At 35.3% G+C, this 20,116-nt stretch overlaps 2 protein-coding genes across 2 annotated transcripts in view; one reads left to right on the plus strand and one right to left on the minus strand.

Annotated features, from left to right (window-relative positions):
• LOC149041080 (uncharacterized) overlaps positions 1–20,116 on the plus strand; it is a 321,438-nt gene that overhangs the window by 297,527 nt on the left and 3,795 nt on the right. The gene's annotated exons all lie outside the window — the stretch shown is intronic.
• The window catches only part of LOC113670142 (uncharacterized), a 43,318-nt gene that overhangs the window by 21,887 nt on the left and 1,315 nt on the right, over positions 1–20,116 (minus strand). The window contains exons 2-17 of the mRNA XM_089214603.1: positions 15,515–15,804; positions 14,877–15,000; positions 13,703–13,768; positions 12,498–12,555; positions 11,144–11,229; positions 8,103–8,172; positions 7,658–7,720; positions 7,143–7,196; positions 6,529–6,582; positions 4,512–4,565; positions 4,100–4,137; positions 3,796–3,928; positions 3,159–3,380; positions 2,479–2,596; positions 1,612–1,703; positions 1,191–1,343 (exon numbers count right to left, since the gene is read on the minus strand). Coding sequence (XP_089070729.1) covers positions 1,191–1,343; positions 1,612–1,703; positions 2,479–2,596; positions 3,159–3,380; positions 3,796–3,928; positions 4,100–4,137; positions 4,512–4,565; positions 6,529–6,582; positions 7,143–7,196; positions 7,658–7,720; positions 8,103–8,172; positions 11,144–11,229; positions 12,498–12,555; positions 13,703–13,768; positions 14,877–15,000; positions 15,515–15,801 — 1,672 coding nt within the window. The 5' untranslated portion in view covers positions 15,802–15,804. The remainder of the gene's footprint in view (positions 1–1,190; positions 1,344–1,611; positions 1,704–2,478; positions 2,597–3,158; positions 3,381–3,795; positions 3,929–4,099; positions 4,138–4,511; positions 4,566–6,528; positions 6,583–7,142; positions 7,197–7,657; positions 7,721–8,102; positions 8,173–11,143; positions 11,230–12,497; positions 12,556–13,702; positions 13,769–14,876; positions 15,001–15,514; positions 15,805–20,116) is intronic.

Here is a 20,116-nt window from a genome sequence, read left to right on the forward strand (position 1 = left end):
TTAGAGAGGAATAAGACTTCAGGCAACATTGCAACACTTTACATAATGAAAGATCAAATTTTCCTCTCACAGGGTCAATATCAACTGAATTTTCAAGCTATAAACTCAAGGACACAACTTCATTACCTATTAATACACGATGTTAAACATTGCAATGTGCGCTATTACCTTGTTACCTGATTATTACATATTGCAAATCGCTGCCATGTGCATTTTCTGTGCTTACTCAATTACCCAATGAAAAACTCTGCTATGTACGTTTTCCTACAATACTTTTAACGCTTTATTACATGATTAATCAAAACTATAACAAAATTCTCGAATGTCATTGGTCATCACCACCCAAACAGAGCACTATGTAGGACATTGTACACGTCATGCTTCTAGTTGGACAGTGTAATAGGACAGTTAAAGGGACAGTTGACACTTCATGCCTGTGTAAGTGGACAAAACGCGTCATGTGCGCGTGCTTTTTTCTCGCATTTCGCCGAGTTGATTGTTGTTGTTGTTGTTGTTGTTTTTCTGAAAACGCATAACCGATGATAATTTTTTTTCTTCAAATTTTGTCAAACTTTTGATTTATTGGTAACAGGATTTTGTGTCGTCCAATTCTGTCCGTAATCATACAAGTGACCGACAAAATCGGACGACCGCGAAGCCGGAGTCTGATTTGTTCATCACCAGTGATTAAAAAATCGTGATTAACAAATTGGACTCCCACTTCACGGTCGTCCAATTTTGTTAATCACTCGTATGATTACAGAACGAACTGGACTCCACTCCGTCCTATTATTATTATGTAAAACATCATCATGTGCTTTTGCCAAAGTTATATTGTTACGGTAACAAAAAAACCTGATCTGCTTTTAAATAAAACCAGCAGGGAACACCTTATTTCAACTAATAGGTTGGAATTATGGAAATCAACAATCCTAACAAAGGCAGCATATGTCTTTCAAACAAGAAGTTGTCTCTAATCATCCCAGCTGGAATGTAAATGTTTGTGTGAAAAAGTTTGCAGATGACATTTTAACAAAGTGTTAATATAAACCCTCATAGTAACACATAACACTTGCCTTTTCCATGTAAGTGATTTTTCTCTGGGTCTCAAGAGCAACTTTTTTCCTTAAAGACAACTGAGTCAATTATGAAACGGGGGAATCTATCAAATGAAAACTAAAATCACCAACCATTGGGAGTTTCACTCCAGTAATCTGGATCAGACAGTGAAGTGCTGTCATCTTCAGACAGCATATATGGAGAATTCTCAGTATCAGCGAAGTAGTTTTCTTCCCTCTCTTGGGGGCATGTCTGTTGATTGCCCTTAAAATTATCGGAAAAACCTGTGATAAAGAACAAATAACATCAATGAGTGGGCTTCGTGAGCCCTTAAGTCACACAAAAATTTTTTTTTTAAATCATCATGAGGGGGTAACAGGAATAAGATGTAGAAAAATTAAGATCAAATCAACTTCGTAATTATCTATAACTAAGAAATAGTTACATCCAAGGAAGAACAAGCATGGAGTACCCACAAAAGATCACAAATAGGTAGAGTTCTTCGACTGCAAAAAGTGCATCACCTGTTCATTTAAAATCATTTCAACTAACCCAATTTTCTGCACAGCTTATCAACAGCATTTGAAAGTTTCAACCATATATCCGTATTAGAATGAACTGGGTGGAAGCTTTGCTCTGATAACCTGTAAATACCTCAATATTAGCAGATATACAATGTATGTAATCAAACATGCAGCTTGTATGGTGCTGGAGTGGAATGTAGTGCTGATAAGGGAAATCCAGAGTTAGTTTAAGTTATTTATCCTCACAGTCACTGTCTGTCTGCATGTCTAGCTTTCTTTTTAAAAGCAGAACTTTCAAATTTTGTTACATACTTGCAGGGCATGAAATTAATTTTTTTTCTGATAGCCACTTGGCTCCTTAATTTTTCAAAGTGGTAGCCAATTCAAAAAAAGTTGGTCGCCATTTTTTTAGACAAACAAAACCTTTCTTTACGCTGTCAGCGTACTAGATAGACCCTCCAAAATTAAGTTAGGAAAGAGATGGTTAACGTGCTACAAAGTGGACACTAGGATGGATAATATTCAACATTCAAGCTCACTTAAATCCAAGATGGCGTCTAGTTATCGATTGATATGCATGTGCTGCGTTTTGGAAACAAACTTAACGAGGAAATTTGTCGTGGATTTATCTTTGCAAATCTTTTTAATTCACTATATCTCTAGGTATGGTTATGATGAAGCATTCTAGTCGCCAGTTTGGCGACTAATTTTCAGGATTTGGTCGCCAAAGTGAAAAATTTAGTCGCATTGGCACCTGTGTTAGGTGCAATTTCACATCCTGACCTGTGTATCAATAAGCAAAGGTCCAAAATACTAAAAACTATGCTTTTCTATAGAGACCAAAATAATTTTGACTCTGAAACACTGATCTCTGAATACAATTTAATGGATTTACCATTTCCCTATATCTTGGAAGTGTTGCGCCAGGTCTTCAAACTCGTCATCCATGACAGTATTCTCTCCTGGTAAAGATCTGTCTTGACAACCATCATTCAGAGCACCTGTTGCTTGCCCTATCAATTCATATCAAGAGTACAGAACATTGAGGCACACTACTACTACAATGTATATGACTTCTCTTTACTATTCTCATCCTAAATAATCAAAACTTAAACAATCACTTATACTATAGGTACAAGAGATGACTGTTGAAAACCCAAAATGAATTTAAGGGCCAAGCTACATTATCAGCCAACATGGCTGTATTAAACTCAACTTGCAATGTGAAGAGTTTACTGCTGTACGTACTTTAGTACTGCTGATAGGCTCAGAAAGGAGCCATTTTTGTTGTCTCGTTGATATGAACGTGCTCGTGGAAAATTATTTGCGTAAATTTTCGTGTAAGAATGTTTTTTAGAATTGTAGCCAGCTACTAGGAAATTGCTCAGGCTTTGCCTGCTAATTTAGTCCATTAGAGCTAAAATATATATATATATCTGTGTATTGTTTGTAGGACTCCTTCATTGCTTTAGATAAGACAAATCAAAACAAGAAGGTTGTTTCTTCACTATGGAAATGATAGCCTTCAAAGTGCCTATGTTAATAATGTGTGTAACATAATTTAGTCAGATTCACCTAAATTTTGCTTGGCGGATGAGCTCTGATTCGCGAATGAGCTCTGATTGTACACTTGTTTTACCATCTCAGCAAACAGATTAGACACCCCTTCTAAGCCATGCTTCATTGCTTTAGAGACACATTTGTTTATCATGTCTTCATACTCAAAGTTGGTTTCACCCAAAAATTCATAAGAGTCTGCAAACACACGCACTTCAACCACACCTGGTTCTTGGGCAGCTGAATTTTAGAGATAGAAGACAGCTGTTACAATTAAGTGACAGCAGCTTTAACCCAGTATGACATCAAATATGTGACAAATAGCTGATCCTGACCAGTACACTGTGATTCATAATAAAGTTCATAGCTATTTTCCAGGCTCCACTTTTGACTGATCCTTTAATGACAACTTACGTAAAATGTGCAAGGATCAGTTGATCACTCATATAAACCATTTAATCTGAATTTGATATTCATAATTTATCTGAAAGTTTACAAAAACTTCTTCACAAAGAAAAAGGAATGTTTTTCTTCTTTCACAAACTGACACTCATTTTGTTTGGATCATAAAAGAGTAGTGGAAGTCAAGGTAAAAATGTGACGTGCAAATAAACAATCTATGTCATATTCGTAACTTAACGTTATAGATAGTTACCTGGAATTTTCCCTTCCAAGGTTAACTTGTTAAACTTTGTTAAAACTACCACCTCTTTTCCAAAATTGGCATATCCAGATTGAATGTGCTCTGGAAGTTCTTCTTTCAAAGATATCTGGAAATCCCCTCCACCCTGCACACGCAAAATTCTGTTACATAACATCAGAGAGCTGTTTTAAAATTCATTGCATGATGCCAATATACCACAAACAATCCTTTCCGGCTCCCAAAGTGCATTTTATAAAGCTCAGATTACTTTTTCATACCATAGAAACAAGAGGGAGATAAAACAATCAAAACTTACCTCTAAAGGACCTGATGAAGGACAGATCTTACAAACCACTAGAAAAAGTAGGAAACATAACAAAATATAATTTTCACTGTCAAAAGAATGATACTATCAAATTGAATGATAACTATTAACCATTACTTAAATCAGAAGGTTTAAATGTTTCAAGAAAAATTAGTTTACAGTCAACCATGCCTGAAAACAAGCACCCTAGGAAAGTTCCATGAATGCCCTGTATAGATAATCAAAATCAAATCTATATTCTTTATTCTGAGCCTTAAATGTATGTTAAACTTCATTAATTACAAAAATTTTAGACTGGAAACTGTGATATAGCAATTACATGTTACAGTGTTAATATCCTGGATAGATGCTGTACCTTGTTCTCAGCAGAAAAAAAATAGAGGAACTTAAAATGCAAACTTACACCCTTCTTGTTCAACATTCTGGTTAGGTTCCTCAAAATTAATCTGGGGATGAGCTGTAAATTTTGCAACAATGAGACTGGTGAAGGACATGAACACAAAATTCAATTCATGCTTCGTGGCATGTGATATTTCATTAATACCATTGGTGTGCCCATAAAGGTATTGATAACCCACTAAGGAGAAAACATGCATGAACAGAGCTGACTAGGGGAATAAATGTGCAAGAAAAATGTTAAAGGGAAGTTTTGAAGAATTAGGATTTCATTAGAGCATTTTTTAGTCCACTCATGGTTAGAGCAAATTGACCAGCAAAGTTTCAATAAAATCACCATCCCCTTTACTAAAATTTCTAAGAAGTGCTAAGAAATACAATTATGTGAAATAACAAATATGAACATGGGGTCAAATTCGCCTTTTTTCTGAAAGGACACTGGTACAACTGTCACTTGCAAAAATCAGGAAAATTGCTAGATTTAAAGCAAATATCAATCAAAATAGGTTGTTCCTTCCAAACAAATTACACCATCATGAAGGATCAGTTTTTAAACTATGTTATTCAGAAGATGATTGATATGGTAAAACTGCCTCAGCCTCGAAACTGCCTGAAGCTGCTGATGGACAGGATTTGGCACCATGTGACAACTTTGTACAAGTACACTTATGGGAAACACATTTTTGCACAGTTTAAGAATGAAGTACTATATGACAATAAAATAAACACCAGATTTTCTTCCCTTGATAAATGATCCCTTGCTTTGGAAACCTACAGGTACTGATGAAGTTATCCATTTCTTTTTTTTGGGGGGGGGGGAATTACTTGTTTGCTTAATTTTTACAGAATGTTTTAAATTTGACTCTTGAATGTAGTCTTATTAATAGTGATCAAAAACTTGATTGGTTGAGATGTTCTTCATTCTTATGAAGCTGTAAATTGCTTTGTAAAACGGTGCAAAATCCTATCTTATAGCTGTTGATCTTATATTTCACTCTAACTAAAATCTCTTTTTTCTCCAAATCAGTTCTCATCAGTCGCATTTTCAGTTCAAAATTGAATTTTTTGTAGTGAACAGCTTCATTTGTGTGCCAACTGTAACAATGAATGTAGTTGATTCATTACTTTTATTATATAGGTGATGCATAGTGGTTGAATCTTTTTAATCAACAGCAGATTTAATATTGAATTTCATAGCTCCAATGAACTTTTAGTTTTCATAATGGAATGATTATCATTGAAACTGCAAGCTCACACTGGTCTTAATTGTTCAACAATGTGGTTGGGTTTATCAACTTCCATGCAGGAATGAGCTATAAATGCTATAAACAAATATTAGACTGGTCAGGGACAAGAAAGCAAAATGTAATTTAAGCTTTGAATTCATGGCATGTGAAATTTCATTACTACGATTGGTGCACCCACAAAGGTACTAAGTAAACCCACTAGGAAGAAAAGATGTTTGAGCAGAGCTGACTAGTGGAATAAATATGTAAGAAAAGTGTTACAGGAAATTTTATGACAAAATGGGATGTCATCAGACCATTTTTTGGTCCACTCCTGGCTAGTAAAATTTGAATCCCCAGCACAGTTTCAAGAAAATTCCCCATACCCTTAAAAAAAATTCTTATGAGGCTAAGAAATAAAAATAATTTTAAATGAACAATTATGAACATAGGTTTCAATTTGACTTTTTTTAAAAATATAAATTGATACATTGTACCATTTTCATTTGCAAATATCAGGAAAATGGATTTACCCATCCAATAAGTCATTTAACCCCTTAACTTCCAGAGGAGATTAACACACAACTTCTCCCCATAAAAATCCAAACATTATCCCACAAACAGGTAATGAGAATACTCAAACTTACATTATCTGGCAGAACTTATTATCTTGACCTACAAGTTACTTGTAACACCAAATTCTCATACTAATCTACAATGAAATGTTTACCAGCTAGATGGGAGAATTAACAATCTAATCTTGCGAGCAAAAGGGCTAAAAATTACACTGTGGCTTACAAATTTGTTGTGCAACATCTTGGTTGGTCTCCTCAACCTCTGCATTGTTTTGACCTGCAAAAACAGGCATGGATAATGTATGGCTAGCAACATGAAGCATTACATGATAGGTGTTACAGGGAATTTTATGACAAAATGGGATGTTAGTCCATTCCTGGCTATTAAAATTTGAATCCCCAGCACATTTTCAAGAAAATTCCCCATGCCCTTTAAAAAAAATTCTTAAGGAGCTTAGAAATGAAAATAATTTTAAATGAACAAATATGAACATAGGGTTCAAATTAACTTTTTTTCAAAATGATATAGATACATGTACCATTTTCATTTGCAAATATCAGGAAAATGGATTTAAAGGAAATATTGACAAAAATTGATTATCCCTTCCATTAAGTTAATTAACCCTTTAACTCCCAGAGGAGATCAACATGCAACTTCTCCCTATAAAATCCAAACATTTATATCCAGCAAACAGGTAATGTGAATACTCAAACTTACAGTATCAGGTAGAACTTTTTATCTTGACCCAACACCAAAGTCTCATGTGTTTCAAATAGAGGGGAGGATTAAAAATCTAATCTTGGGAGTTAAAGGGCTAAAATTAAACTGTGGCTTACAAGTTTCTTGCGCAACATCTTGGTTTCTCTGCTCAACCTCTGCATTGTTTGGAGCTGCAAAAACAGGCATGGGCATTATCGCATCATTTTTTCATAGAAAAATGAAAGAATTACTTTATATAAATAAACTATCTATGATTTGATTGTGCAGTACTAGTAACCTAGCTACTCTAAAAATTACAGAAAAGTTCTAGACATGGAATTTCAGATGTATGTACTGAAAACAACCCTGAAAACAACCCTGAAAACCAAATGATAAAAGTACTAAAAATGCAGTTAATCGCATTAATGCTTAAGAATTTTTTGGTTGTTATGCTGAAGTTATGCTCAATGCTTGGACTACAGCATCACACCCAAAATTATGCTGATGTAATTTATCTAGGCCCATTGCTGACAACAGTCCATCAAAGGGCTACCCTCACCTGGAAGATCAGAGATCTAGAACACAACCAAATATTACTCCTGGATTCAAACCAATACTGTAAAACTACCAATTACTATTGATAATAGCTTACAATTTGTTGAAAGACTGTTTTGCATGTTTTCCTCACTCTCTGAATTATGGTCAACTGCTGAAACTAGATTGAAACACATGATCAATTAGCATGAAAGCCTGTAAATTTAATGATTTTATGATGTTTTTCAGCTATTAGTTCAGTATAGTCATGCAGACTTGAAGAAAAACTTCTGATAATTTCAAATTTTTGTCAGGTTTTTGTAACACTGATCACTATATAGTCAAGGTCATTTGAAAAACCATACTGAGACAATATACAAGCTGTGGTCTAATTTTACAAGTGTTTCACAGTTTATCTCCTTTCTTTCAAACTAACAGCTAAACAGATATTTACAAACCCAAAACACAGCATTTACGAAATTTTTGACTGAACTAAAGCTATTGATCCACATATTTAATTAAACATACCTCATTTCAATACCTGTTCTTTAACTAATACTTACTGGGTGGAAGCTCAAGAGAATTCATAGCACTGGTTGAATTTTCAGTCCCTCCATCAAAAGGGAAGAACAGCTGAAACCATGCAAAGCAAACAATCTGAAGCCATGGTAGTAAATTTGGTGTTCAAAGAAAAAAGATTGAGTATATTAATATTTTATTAATTTCTTTCTATTCTATGTTATGCCAAACTAAATACCATCTTTTCTGCTCTTCAGAATTTAATTTTCTCCTATCGTGTTTATTACTTCCTCTGTAACATCAATGAAACGCAAGGCACCTGTTTTGAAATTTAGCCCCCTGCTACAATCACCTTGTGAGAGGTGACTATAGTGAAATATGGCCCAATCCACTATTAGTCAGAGCACTGGCATCTCTTATACTAGGCATATATATATATTTTTTTTTCAACGTATTGAGCACTGTTCCACGCGAAAATCGACTTGCAGACTCCCTATATAGGAAGTCTGCAAGTCGATTTTCGCGTGGAACAGTGCTCAATACGTTGAAGCAGAGCAGAATAAATATTATGAGAGGAAAAAATGACGCAACTACGACGCAACTACATTTCCCGACAAGCCTGTTTCGTGAATCGCTTCATATATATATATATATATATATATATAACTAACTGCAGACAGTACTGTTTCGGCCTTCTGGGCCTCATCAGTGCAGTGCTGATGCTAGGATGGAGGTAAGGCAATAAAGCCACCCCAAGTGATCTCACACACGTGGGATCACTTAAGCCATGCCAGAGTGCTCAAACTATATATATATATATATATATATATATATATATATAATTATATGCTTATATTTATATTTCAATAAATACACCCCTTTTCAAAAATGTTGTAATTAAAAATACATATCAAATACATGTACACCCACAATGGTCCCATTGACTATTGCCAGCACCTTACTCATATTTCAGTGTGGAAGAGCTTCATTGCCAAGTTCTGTGACATATTTACAATTTTCTTTTTATTTCACAATTCCTCTTTCATCTTGAACAGTTTTCAGTTTCCCTTGTTTTCTTTATGCAGTTAGAAAGGAATACTGGTTGGGAGAATGTCATCAATAAACTTGTTTGTTAGCACATAATTGTCTGCAAAACGAGACTGGCACATCACAGCAATTAGCAATCAAAGCGTTTGATAATTTGCAAATGGTAAAAATTCTCTTTATAGAATCACAACATTTCTGAGAAACATTCTCTAATGTTACAGAAATAAGCTTCAAAGGTCAAGTTTTTTTTGCTTCAGAATAGATAATTATCACAGAATAATGCAATTGCAGTGCTCGTAGTTCTGGGTTGTTGCGAAAACAAAGACCCCCAAAACCTAAGACCTTAAAGACTTGAAAACCAAGTCCCCTTAATTTTCTTTACCTATTACCATCTTGTTATGGTTTCTCACCGGAAATATCAAGTTTCAGTTTCAATCTTTCCAATAATGATAAAGTATACAATCAAACACCGGTTGACAGAGGGTTCCAAAAACCTACCCCTCCCAGCCGCGAGCTATAGACACCAATTTTTAAATAAAAAAATAAACCCTGAAAACAAAGACCCAAAAATGAAGCCCCAAAAAGGAAGACGCATATACTAAGACACCAAAGCAAAAACCTGAAAATAAAGACCCATATATTGTTTATCGATATTGATAAAAGAAGTGATCAAACACATATTTCATTTCCCCCCCCCCCCCCATCCCACAAACTCAGTGCCCAGAAGAACTGTGTAATTCAGAATTCTGCGTGAAAAAATTCTCTCCAAACCTTCCTCCACTGATGTACTTTTTCACGTGGGCCTCATTGCATTCAAACTGAAAAATTTTGAAGGGCACTAGTTTTTATGAAAAATAAATAAGAAGGCTACAAATAGTAAAAAGTAAAGACAAAAAAGCAAATTCTGGTTCAGCACAATGTGATTGTTGGCAACGATCATGTTGCCTTACACTGTGAACAGAGAGGTTTTCAATGTTTTAACTGGATTTCTTTGGTGGAGCCACAAAGGGTGACACAAACTTCCTGTCTCAAGATCATGAGGGGGTCTTCTTTCTCCCCCCCCCCCTCCCTCCATGAGCTGCCAGTCTGCAGGTTGGCTTGAAGGCAGATGATACCCCTCTTCAAGTAAAAACCTAGCCATCAGCTGTTTGCAATGTCAATTGAACCATGCTTTTGACACTCAATCACATTCCAGCCCTGGAGTTTTAGCCCAATGGCTGAGATGTGAAAACACACAAGCCTGAATACTAATCCTCCAAAACCACCACCAAGATGAGTAGGACAAGCCCCTTCTGGCCCCAGAGCAATTTGCAATTTCAGTTGACAGAGGGTTCCAAAAACCTACCCCTTGTAGCTGCGAGCTATAGACACCCATCCTTGAATAGGCCAATGGCTGGTCTGCATACATGCATGCAGGTGCTAACCTTCAAGATAAGGCCTCCCCTACACTTTCATTGGCTAAACTGGCTTGAAGGCAGACAATGCATGCCTTAAACTGGAAAATCTAGTTAAGGCACATGTTTGCAATGTCAGTAAAACCCCCCTTCCAAATCCGATGCTTTTGACACTCAACCATTCTCCAGCTATTTAGTGTCTTAGCCCACTGACTGAGCAGTAGCAGGGTATAAACCTGACAATCAGTCAGGCAAAACAGCACATTGTCAATGTGAGCTACGAAGCTTCTTTCAACCAACAGGCAAACTAGTTCAAAACCTACCCTGCCCACCCCTGTACTTTAGAGAAACAGCTCCCTTCATTTTCATTGATCAGGCAGATACATGTATGTTTCACATTGAAGGAAAACAACCTTTATCCCTATTATTTATTATCCCTATTATTTATTCTGTCAACACCTTTTTAAAGGAAAAACAAAAGGTACATATATTTTGTATATATTTCCAAATTTCAACATTTTTGAAAATGGGTGTATAACCATGTATATATTTATGTAAAAAGAATGCAGTACTCTCAGTGAGCTTTCTATAATTTGATGCAAAATGACATAACTATTGTAGTGGTAATTAATTTTTGCACATACCTGAATATTATCATTTGATCTATATCTATCAGGTTCCGGAGGACTGGTTCTAATAATACTACTGAGGGATGGATTTTTTGAAGTGTCTTAGAAAGAAAAAGACAAATAGGAATTTCCAACTATGTACACACATTTGTAAGCAAGCGAACCTTTCAACAATTAATATCAATTGAGACATAATGATAAATGCAACTAATTCCAAGATCAAAATGTCTGTGAGCCACTTAACTCAGAAAATGTATTGTGAAAGGGTGATGAGGTGGGCAACTGATACGAGTTCATTGGAATCAATTGGTCACTGGGTTCAGTGCTAGGGAATTATTTTTTGAGTTCTTTCTGGAACTATATGATGCAAAATGGGGGGTTCAGGCACAAACCCAACACTGTGAATTGCTTCAATTGTTTATGATCAGATATTAAACAAGAGCTGTGGGAACAGTTTAAGTTTTTTGCTGTTTGATTGAAGTCAGTTATCTTATGAAACCATTGGTGGCTAAATTGGTCAGTGACACTTGCAGATGAAAATAATCCTGTGCTTTTCTGAGATAAAAGAAAACTCATTGAATTCATTGCATCATTTCTCAAAATGCAATCAGTCAAAAACACATGTGTTCACATTAACTGTTTTCTTTTTTTTCCAAGGCAGAAAATTGATAGGGATTTGTACTCTCATGTTATCAGATATAAGCAAGAGAAGCCCTGTACACATACGATTATTGCCACACAGTGCAAATATTATAGAGCGACTGTGAGTCAAAATGTGATATAGGAAGATAAAGAAAGATTTGGATGGCAACCTCTATATTTCAAGAATTTTCAAAACTGTGTTGTCTTGCAAACAGCCGCCCTCTATTAAACTTCCACTGAACTAGAGAAAGATGTTTTTGTCTTATCAGGAGTGTGGAACAAAGAAAAAATGAGTCCCCATGAGGAATAGAGGAAGGAACTTTATAATAGACCTCACTCAATGTAGAGTCTCTGTGGTTCAATGGTAAAGCATCAGAGTGCAGAATCTGAAGTTCTGAGTTTCTACTCCTCATGGGGTCTCAGAATTTTTTCTTTGTCCCACGCTTGTGAGAGGACAGAAAACATCCTTCTCTATTTCTTTACTGAGCTCAAAACTAACCATCTCTCTTAATCTATTTCCATTAAACTAGCTGACCATTGAGAGCACACAAAGACTATGAAACCCTTATGCACTGGTCAGTGGATTCACTTAAATAAGTTACATTAACAGGAAGTGATGGAGGGAGTGACCAAAGGAGTGACATTCAAAGTCCTACCAAAACTCCAAAAATTAACTCATTTCCAGAGTAAAATTTGATCGAAAAATTCTAAAAAAAGTCATCATTACCTTGAAAATTGTTGCATGTTTCAACACCTGAGTCACTACGGTCTTCTGATAAAGATTCCTTGGTAAAGAACAAATTCAACATATTCAGCATAGTTTGAAATAAAGTCCCTATTGCTTGCTCAGTATGTGCTAGGTGCTAGAGGTAAAAATAAGAAATAAATGTGGATAACATGCATACTTTATGGTCTAAAATGAACTGAAAGAGGGAAAGCACAAATATAGCTTTCTCCATGAGACGGCTGAAAAACTCCATAAAAATTTACTTCACTTCATTTTGGAATGTTTAGGTATTTGGAAAGAAAGGGTCAACTAAATTGCTTTTAAAACTTCTGGAAAAAAAACAGGAACTGTAAGGTGGAATTACGGTCAAGTTGCTGATGGTTCAATTTGCCAACACCAACACGCAGGTGTATAAAGTCGAGTAGAGACATCAGTGAGTTGGTCTTCAATCCAGTACAACTTATTAGAAGTTAAACTTGTTCGCATCTCAAGCTTTTTTGGTCATTGGCGATGTTCAACTTGCTTTATTCACCTTGAGATCCTTAGAAACTTTGTTGAAAATAAAAATAATTGTTTTTTTACTAAAGATCTTGTCTAGAAAGCCAAATTTTCTTTCAAAATCTGACCGATTGACGTGACAAACCTTTATAGTGTTGCAGTCACACAATAACTTGTTCACGTCTAAAGCTTTTTTTGGTCATTGGCGATGATTTTCACCTTGCTTTGTTTGCCTTGTGGTTCTTATAAACTTTGTTGGAAAAAAAGGTCTGAAGCCTTTATAGTCATTGGTGATGTTTACCTTGCTTTATTTGCCATGAGATCCTTATAAACTTTGTTGAAAGAAAAACTTTTTTTTACTAGAGATCTTTTACCTTTCTATATGTTTAACTTTAAATAAGTTAATTGTGCTGGATTGAAGACCAACTCGCCGACCTCTCTACTCAATTTTATGTCGGCGAGTTGGCGTTGGTGAGTTGAACTGTCAGTGAGTTGACAGTCAGTGGTTTTCAATTTGCATTGCATGCCCTTTAATATTTGAACACTGCTTGCTCCAATAAAACACATCAACAAGGGCAGATCTCTGTCTCCAGTGAAACATTTGTAAGTAGCTGAGTAACTCTTGACAAGTACATTTTCAAAGTAAAACAGAGCTTTTTTCAGCATGTTTTTCCTCCTGTGAAGTGACAAGGAAAACCAGTACTCACATTTCCAGAGATCTGCATGTTTTCCACTTGAGTTATAAGGGAGGGATGTTGATCACCATTTTCTTCCTGTAAAGTAATAGCTCACAATTCAATGCAACTGATTTTCAACAAAAACTTTGAATGACTGTCAGTACAAATACAACTGACTGGTCAAAACTGTGTTAGCTGATAAAATCATGAAGAAGAAAATAATCTTCACAGTCACTTTAATTAGTACATAATTATCTATCTTCAGAGTTTTAAATCAGGGATCTACACTATTTCATTACATATTCTATAACTTAGTTTCTGCAAATTTGCAATGAGTGTAGAAACATAGCAGACTTAACTTAACTGTGTCGCTTAAATGACTTGCAAAGTCCAACCTTACATGAACATTTGTTTTTACTTAACCATGTCGCACATTGTCCTTCAGTAGCATTCTAATTATGGAATGATTTCACATGAGGCCGTAATCTACTCTGTTAAAAATGAGCTTCTAATCTTTTGCAGATCCATTGCATCATCAGGGATCTAATGATGCTGTGGATCTGCAGAAGATTGAAAAATTATTTTCACACTTTAGCTTAAGCTGCCTAATACTTGAAACCACTGCACCAAAAGACATGACATTGAATGTGAATAAAAACAATTGTATACTATTTTTTTAAAAGCCTAAAATAAAAAAGCTTAACAGCAGTTTGTTGCTGTCCATGGTAAAGCAACTTAGCAAGTATGTTTGATGAAGTGACCAAAATAAAGCAACATTCATTGACTGATTCTATTGATTTCTTTTCAAAAACTTTCTGGACAAAATCTTTTATTCAAATTTTTGAGTGTGGCTTATCTGCAAGTGCGGCTTATCCCTTAGTGTCAACAGTATTTTATTAGTTTTTTTTTTATCTATTTATGAATGGCCTTTATTACATTTCACAGGGTCTCACTGAATACCACTTTCCAGTGATAAAAGCCCCCTGTTTAAAAAGACTGTTATTATTATTATTATTATTATTATTATTATTATTATTACTATTATTAACAAAAATTCTAAGTGATCTGTGTAGTGTTGTTCCTCCAGTCTTAGACTGCTACATAAGGTATTTGATGTCAAGATGATATCAACCAACCAAGTGCATGAAAGATAAAGCAAATGGATGTTCTTAAGCAAATTATCAGACTGATTAATAATTCAAACCTCATAGTAGATGTACAGCACACTGTGCCCCTTTATCTCTCGGTTGAGGACTTCCCCACTCCAAATACGCCACTCTCCACAGAAGTCAAGTTTTGCTTTTTGAACTGCTTTTGCAAAAGAAAAGCTGCAAATGAATGTTGGTAGCAAAGATTAAAGAACAACTAAGGATTCTGTTCTTGATATTTCAAGGCATATATATCCACATATTACACAGACATGGCCCACTGACATGAAAGCACAATAATATATATGACCCAGTCTTTGAACCACTTCATCTTTTGTAAGATTAAAAATGTCATAACCAACACAATTAAAATGGAAAGGACAAAAATTTTATGGAACAACCGTGTGTATTGTCAGTTAGACATGCTAGTAAACATGGTAAAAAAGGGCTTTAATAATAGTAAATAACAAATTGTCCATGATTTTCCTTACTCTTTACAACCTCAAAACCATCCATGTTGGAATCATAGACCCGTTTAACAATTACAGCAAAAGTTATAATTAAGAATTCAGTGCACTTAAAAAAATGTGCTATTCTTTCAAATTTGAATTTGACACAAATTACGATTTAATTGTCAAATTTTTTATCAGATAAGTTTCAATTATTTAGGTTGATTTACTCTTTAAAAAATTACCTTTCAGAGTTAGCAAGAATAGGGAAGGCATTCTTTGCTACTTCTTTCATATCTTCTGGTGTATAGCTCCTGGTAAATGAGATTTCTTGACGCAGCCCTGGATCTGGATTTATTTCATTTGACATCGTGATTGTAGTTGGCATAAAAACTTCACCTGTTTCTTTATTTTTGAAAACAACCCCCTCTCTTAAGACCACAGCTGTCTTTTTTATTATATCGTGAGGACCTTTCCTTGTGCATTTCTTCCTTTTTCTATCAGGTGAAGAATCATCATTAATAGAAGCCATTACCTAAAGAACAGAAGATTCAGTTAGCTAGCATACCTATAAATATACAGTTATATTATTAACTACAAAAGCAGTGCCCCAGATATCAAAGAAATGATCACTTGACCAAAAAATTCCTCTTATGGGTGAACTCAGGATGCAATAGTTTCTAAACTACAACAGAAGATAATTATGGTTACATGTACATCAACCACTTGGGCCAGGTCATCAACACATTACCAAGCTAGAAAGGTTGACTCATATTTTCTAGATTTTTGGCTAAGATATTGCATAAGATTCCTGTCAGTGGTTAAGCTGTGAAATATAACCCTTTTCTGAAGGATCAAAAGATTCTAAAAACGAGTTGACTGTGTAACTGAGACACTAATAAACCCATCTTTTAATGTTTAAATGAGTCCCATAACAATGCACACACAGCCCAGTTAAAATTTAGAACTCCTTAAGTATGTGTGACTGGGTGTTCTAGTTTGATAAGGATACATTTGTTGCTTTTTACTAAACTTACTCAGCTGCTTCTTCTCAACCAGAGCATTTGAACTAAATAATAATTTTTTCTTTCCCTCAAAAGACAACTAAAAAATCATTGATTATGTAATAAAGAGGAATAATAATAATAACAATAATAGTAATAGGGGTGATTTGTTGTATAACTATGTCAATTTTAAACATTTTGTTGTAAATGTTTTAACCCACTTTCACCTTGAATATACCTCAGTTTAAATACTCTAAGACTATCCTAGAGAGATACTACATTGCCTCTTTCAATAAGACATTAAATTTTCAAAAACTACTTCATATTGACAGCAAATGTCATTGACAACTAATTCAGTCCAGTGCACCCACTGCACAGACTAGACTGAGTATGTGTTGTTGACAAGAGAACAATAATTATTGTGTCATATCTTGCAGTCTTGCAGTGAACAAGAGGCAGACAGAAAAAAAACTGCCCAAAACCTCAGCAACCATTTCCTTCTTTAGAAAAGAAGACTCCTTAATTGTAAACAACTGAAAGTTGAGCATTGAAAAACATACAATTGTTGAGGGCAAATTGTTACTATGTAGCAGCCCTTGGAATCACACTATTGAGGGTTCCATTGAAAATAGCCCACCAGGTCCTTTTTAGCCATAACTTTGTACTTTTTCTTTCTAATGCTGTCACACAGAATGTACATAGAATATTAGCCAGTGCTATGTGGAAATTAAGCAAGATTTCCGTATACCTCTAGACTTCATCGTTCATAAAATTCTCTATTAATTGACAAAATTAAAACAATGAGGAAAACAATAGATAACCTTTGTCACAATGGCCTTGTTTAGGGTAGTGCAGGGCTACAGGAAATATGTCAATTTTGCTTAAGTCTTTAAAGCATTTCAAATAATTTATATGATGATAATCTTGCAACATTACAACGTACTGTAAAAACTTACTGTATGGTTTTCAGATGAGATTCTACACAACTAAGTCCAGTAGGAAACAGCATTGGACTCGGTACCTTGCAAAATTCCCCACTTCTCATATTGACAGTAGAGAAGTGCTTTAATTGTACCAATCTTCTACTGTCCCCAGCCATTGTTCTGGTCCAATATTTGAGATTTTTAGTACCCATATAATTGCTTTGAAAGATGATCGAGAGATGTTTACCTTGCACCAAAACAATGCTAGAAGATTTTGACCTGAAATGTATCTTTTTACTAACGGACTTTGTTTTTCATTTGCATTTTAAAATTTCCCGGGAATTAGGTGCTAGTAGGCTTTTAAAAACTACAATAGTTGAAGGAAGATGCCTTTTCACGACGAAAGTTGTCCCACGATGACTGGCCCACTAAAGCCAGTGTGTGTGTGTGCGCGCGCGCGCGTGGTTTTAGTCATGTGACCCAATTTTCCACCCACCGATCGTGGTGACCCTCGAGCAAATACAATTTGGCGAGGAAACAATTGTGAATTGAAAATGAGTTGTTAAAAGTCAGTCTTTGATGAAACCAATTGTTAAATGATGAGAGATTAAACACAACAGAATTATTTTTTTAACCTGACAGTCACATTCGATCAAAGACTCAGACGTAACTTACATTTTCAGGAAGACTGTGGCAGCTACCTCTCAATAAAATGCAGGTAAATTTAGTGTAAGTCAAACGACGGACAGATTAACTGTAACTTTTTCCTTGATGAGTATTTTTGAAGTCTTTAGTTCGGATGTTTTCGTTCCAGACATTTGAATTCATTTCACAATGCTTATCATTAAAAACCCTTGTTTTCGGCAAATCACACGCAATGTTGGAGCTCAAAAGACGTGCTGAGCTACAAATATACGAGTTGCGTCTATATGATCTGCTGCAAAAAATTTTTTGAAATGTTTCCAAGGAAAATCGAAAATGTTTCCGTTTGAGACATTCGTTTGAGAGAGTTTCTTAAAAACGAAGTTCTTGCAAGTTGAAGGTTTATGCATGGAAATGTAGCACTAAATCATTTCATACTTTTTAAAAATACGTATTAACTCTTATTTCTTACTTTATAAAGTTGAGCTTCAGCCCAACGACCTCTGATCACACTCGATCTTGCCGCATAAGCGTCAAATAAGCGGGAATAACTATGTCGAACGCCACATTTATGGTGAGATCGCTCACGTGATCACATAACTTTTGTTATTGACTTGAAAGGTGGCGAACAAAAGATAGATTCACTGATGATCACATGTGATCGACAAGTTCCACACGGATGGTTTTTATGCAGCCAGGATTTGATCGCAATTATTACAAGTTAGCACGATTATTGGCTTAGTGATTACCATTCTCGCGATCCTAAAAGAGAAACAACCGAAGGAAATTTAACTGACACTAGCACAGACGTTACCCTATTGAGCAAGTTAATATGTAGCAATTGGCAAAATAAAGTCATACTTTTCTGAAACTCATAGGCTATAATGCAGCGAAAGCAAATCGACTGTTAATCTCACAGTCGTCCTCAAACTTCAGTCGTCTCTTCATTACCGAAATATATTCCTTTCTGCCATTTCTTTTCCTACAAGACAACCGAGAAGCGTGAGATAACACGGAAGTGTTGTGCCAGCCCAGCGGAGGTACAACTTTTGTACCAAATAGATTGCGATACATTGAAAGAATATTTAAACTTTCACATGTTCTCACTTAATGGTGATCTTGAAACACCGGAAAATCAAGAATCATCTAATCTTTGACCAGATTTCCGCGTCGTTCAGATCGGTATTAGCTGAAGAACCCTCAACCAAGGTACTCTGCTACACGAACTCGTTTGTGAGAATTCAATTTATGATGCTCATCTCTGAAATTACAGCAGTCAAACTTCGAAGATTTTGAATCTAAAATCACACAAAATAACTTTGCTGAATCAACGTGCTGAGCTTACAAATGTGAGAGTCAAATCTGTCAAAGAACACATACTTGTGTTTAATGAAGGAAATTTCGCACCATGTCCGATCCGCGAGGAAATCAATAAATATTTCCGCCATTGACTTTTGAAATAATTTTGTAGAAAAGATGTTTACAGTCCGTGCAAGTAAATCTATCACTAAGTGATTTCACACTTGTCTGATATCAGTATAAGTAAACTCTCTCTATATCTCACCTATTGAAGCTGAGCTCAAACTCCGTAACTCCTGATCGAATTCAGCCCCAACACACTAATGAATACATGCACATCGAATACTCTGTATAAGAGCGTTCGCTCCAAAATCGATCACGTGGTCGATAACATTTGCATCATGCATCATGACATAATAGTATTTTGCCTAACCAGTCATTCTACCATGAAAACAATTGATCACGGTACTGATAAAAGGAATATTCAAGAACTTACCAAACTCTTAGTCAAAGCTTCGATCAAAGAAGAAAAGAAAATCAGGAGTGAACAAAACATTGCCTAATTTTCCGCGACCATTACAATCGTCAATCCCGAAGAAGCCCTGAAAAGAGTTTTAAACCCTCTGCCGCAGAGTTGATATTTGGTTTAGTTTCAATGTACCTTTTACATTACATCGTTACATTCGTTCATTTCATATAGGCAAAACATAACATAAATATAAATTCCTAACAACTCTTTACGCAGACGCAACTTACAATATTCAGAAGACTATGGCAGCTACCTCTCAAAAAAAATGCGGGTAAATTTAGTATTCAAGTCAAATTACGGACAAATCAACCGTGGCCATTTCTTCCATAAACAGTTTTGAAGTCTTTGGTTCGAAAGGCTTTCACCACGATTATCATTAAAAGCGTCGCTAGATTTCGGCAAACCGCACTCTTTAATCTGGGTAAAAGACGCTATTAGCTACAAAGATTT

The sequence above is a fragment of the Pocillopora damicornis genome, chromosome 8 (assembly GCF_964200805.1).
Source record: "Pocillopora damicornis chromosome 8, jaPocDami1.2, whole genome shotgun sequence".
Classification (NCBI taxonomy): Eukaryota; Metazoa; Cnidaria; class Anthozoa; order Scleractinia; family Pocilloporidae; genus Pocillopora; species Pocillopora damicornis.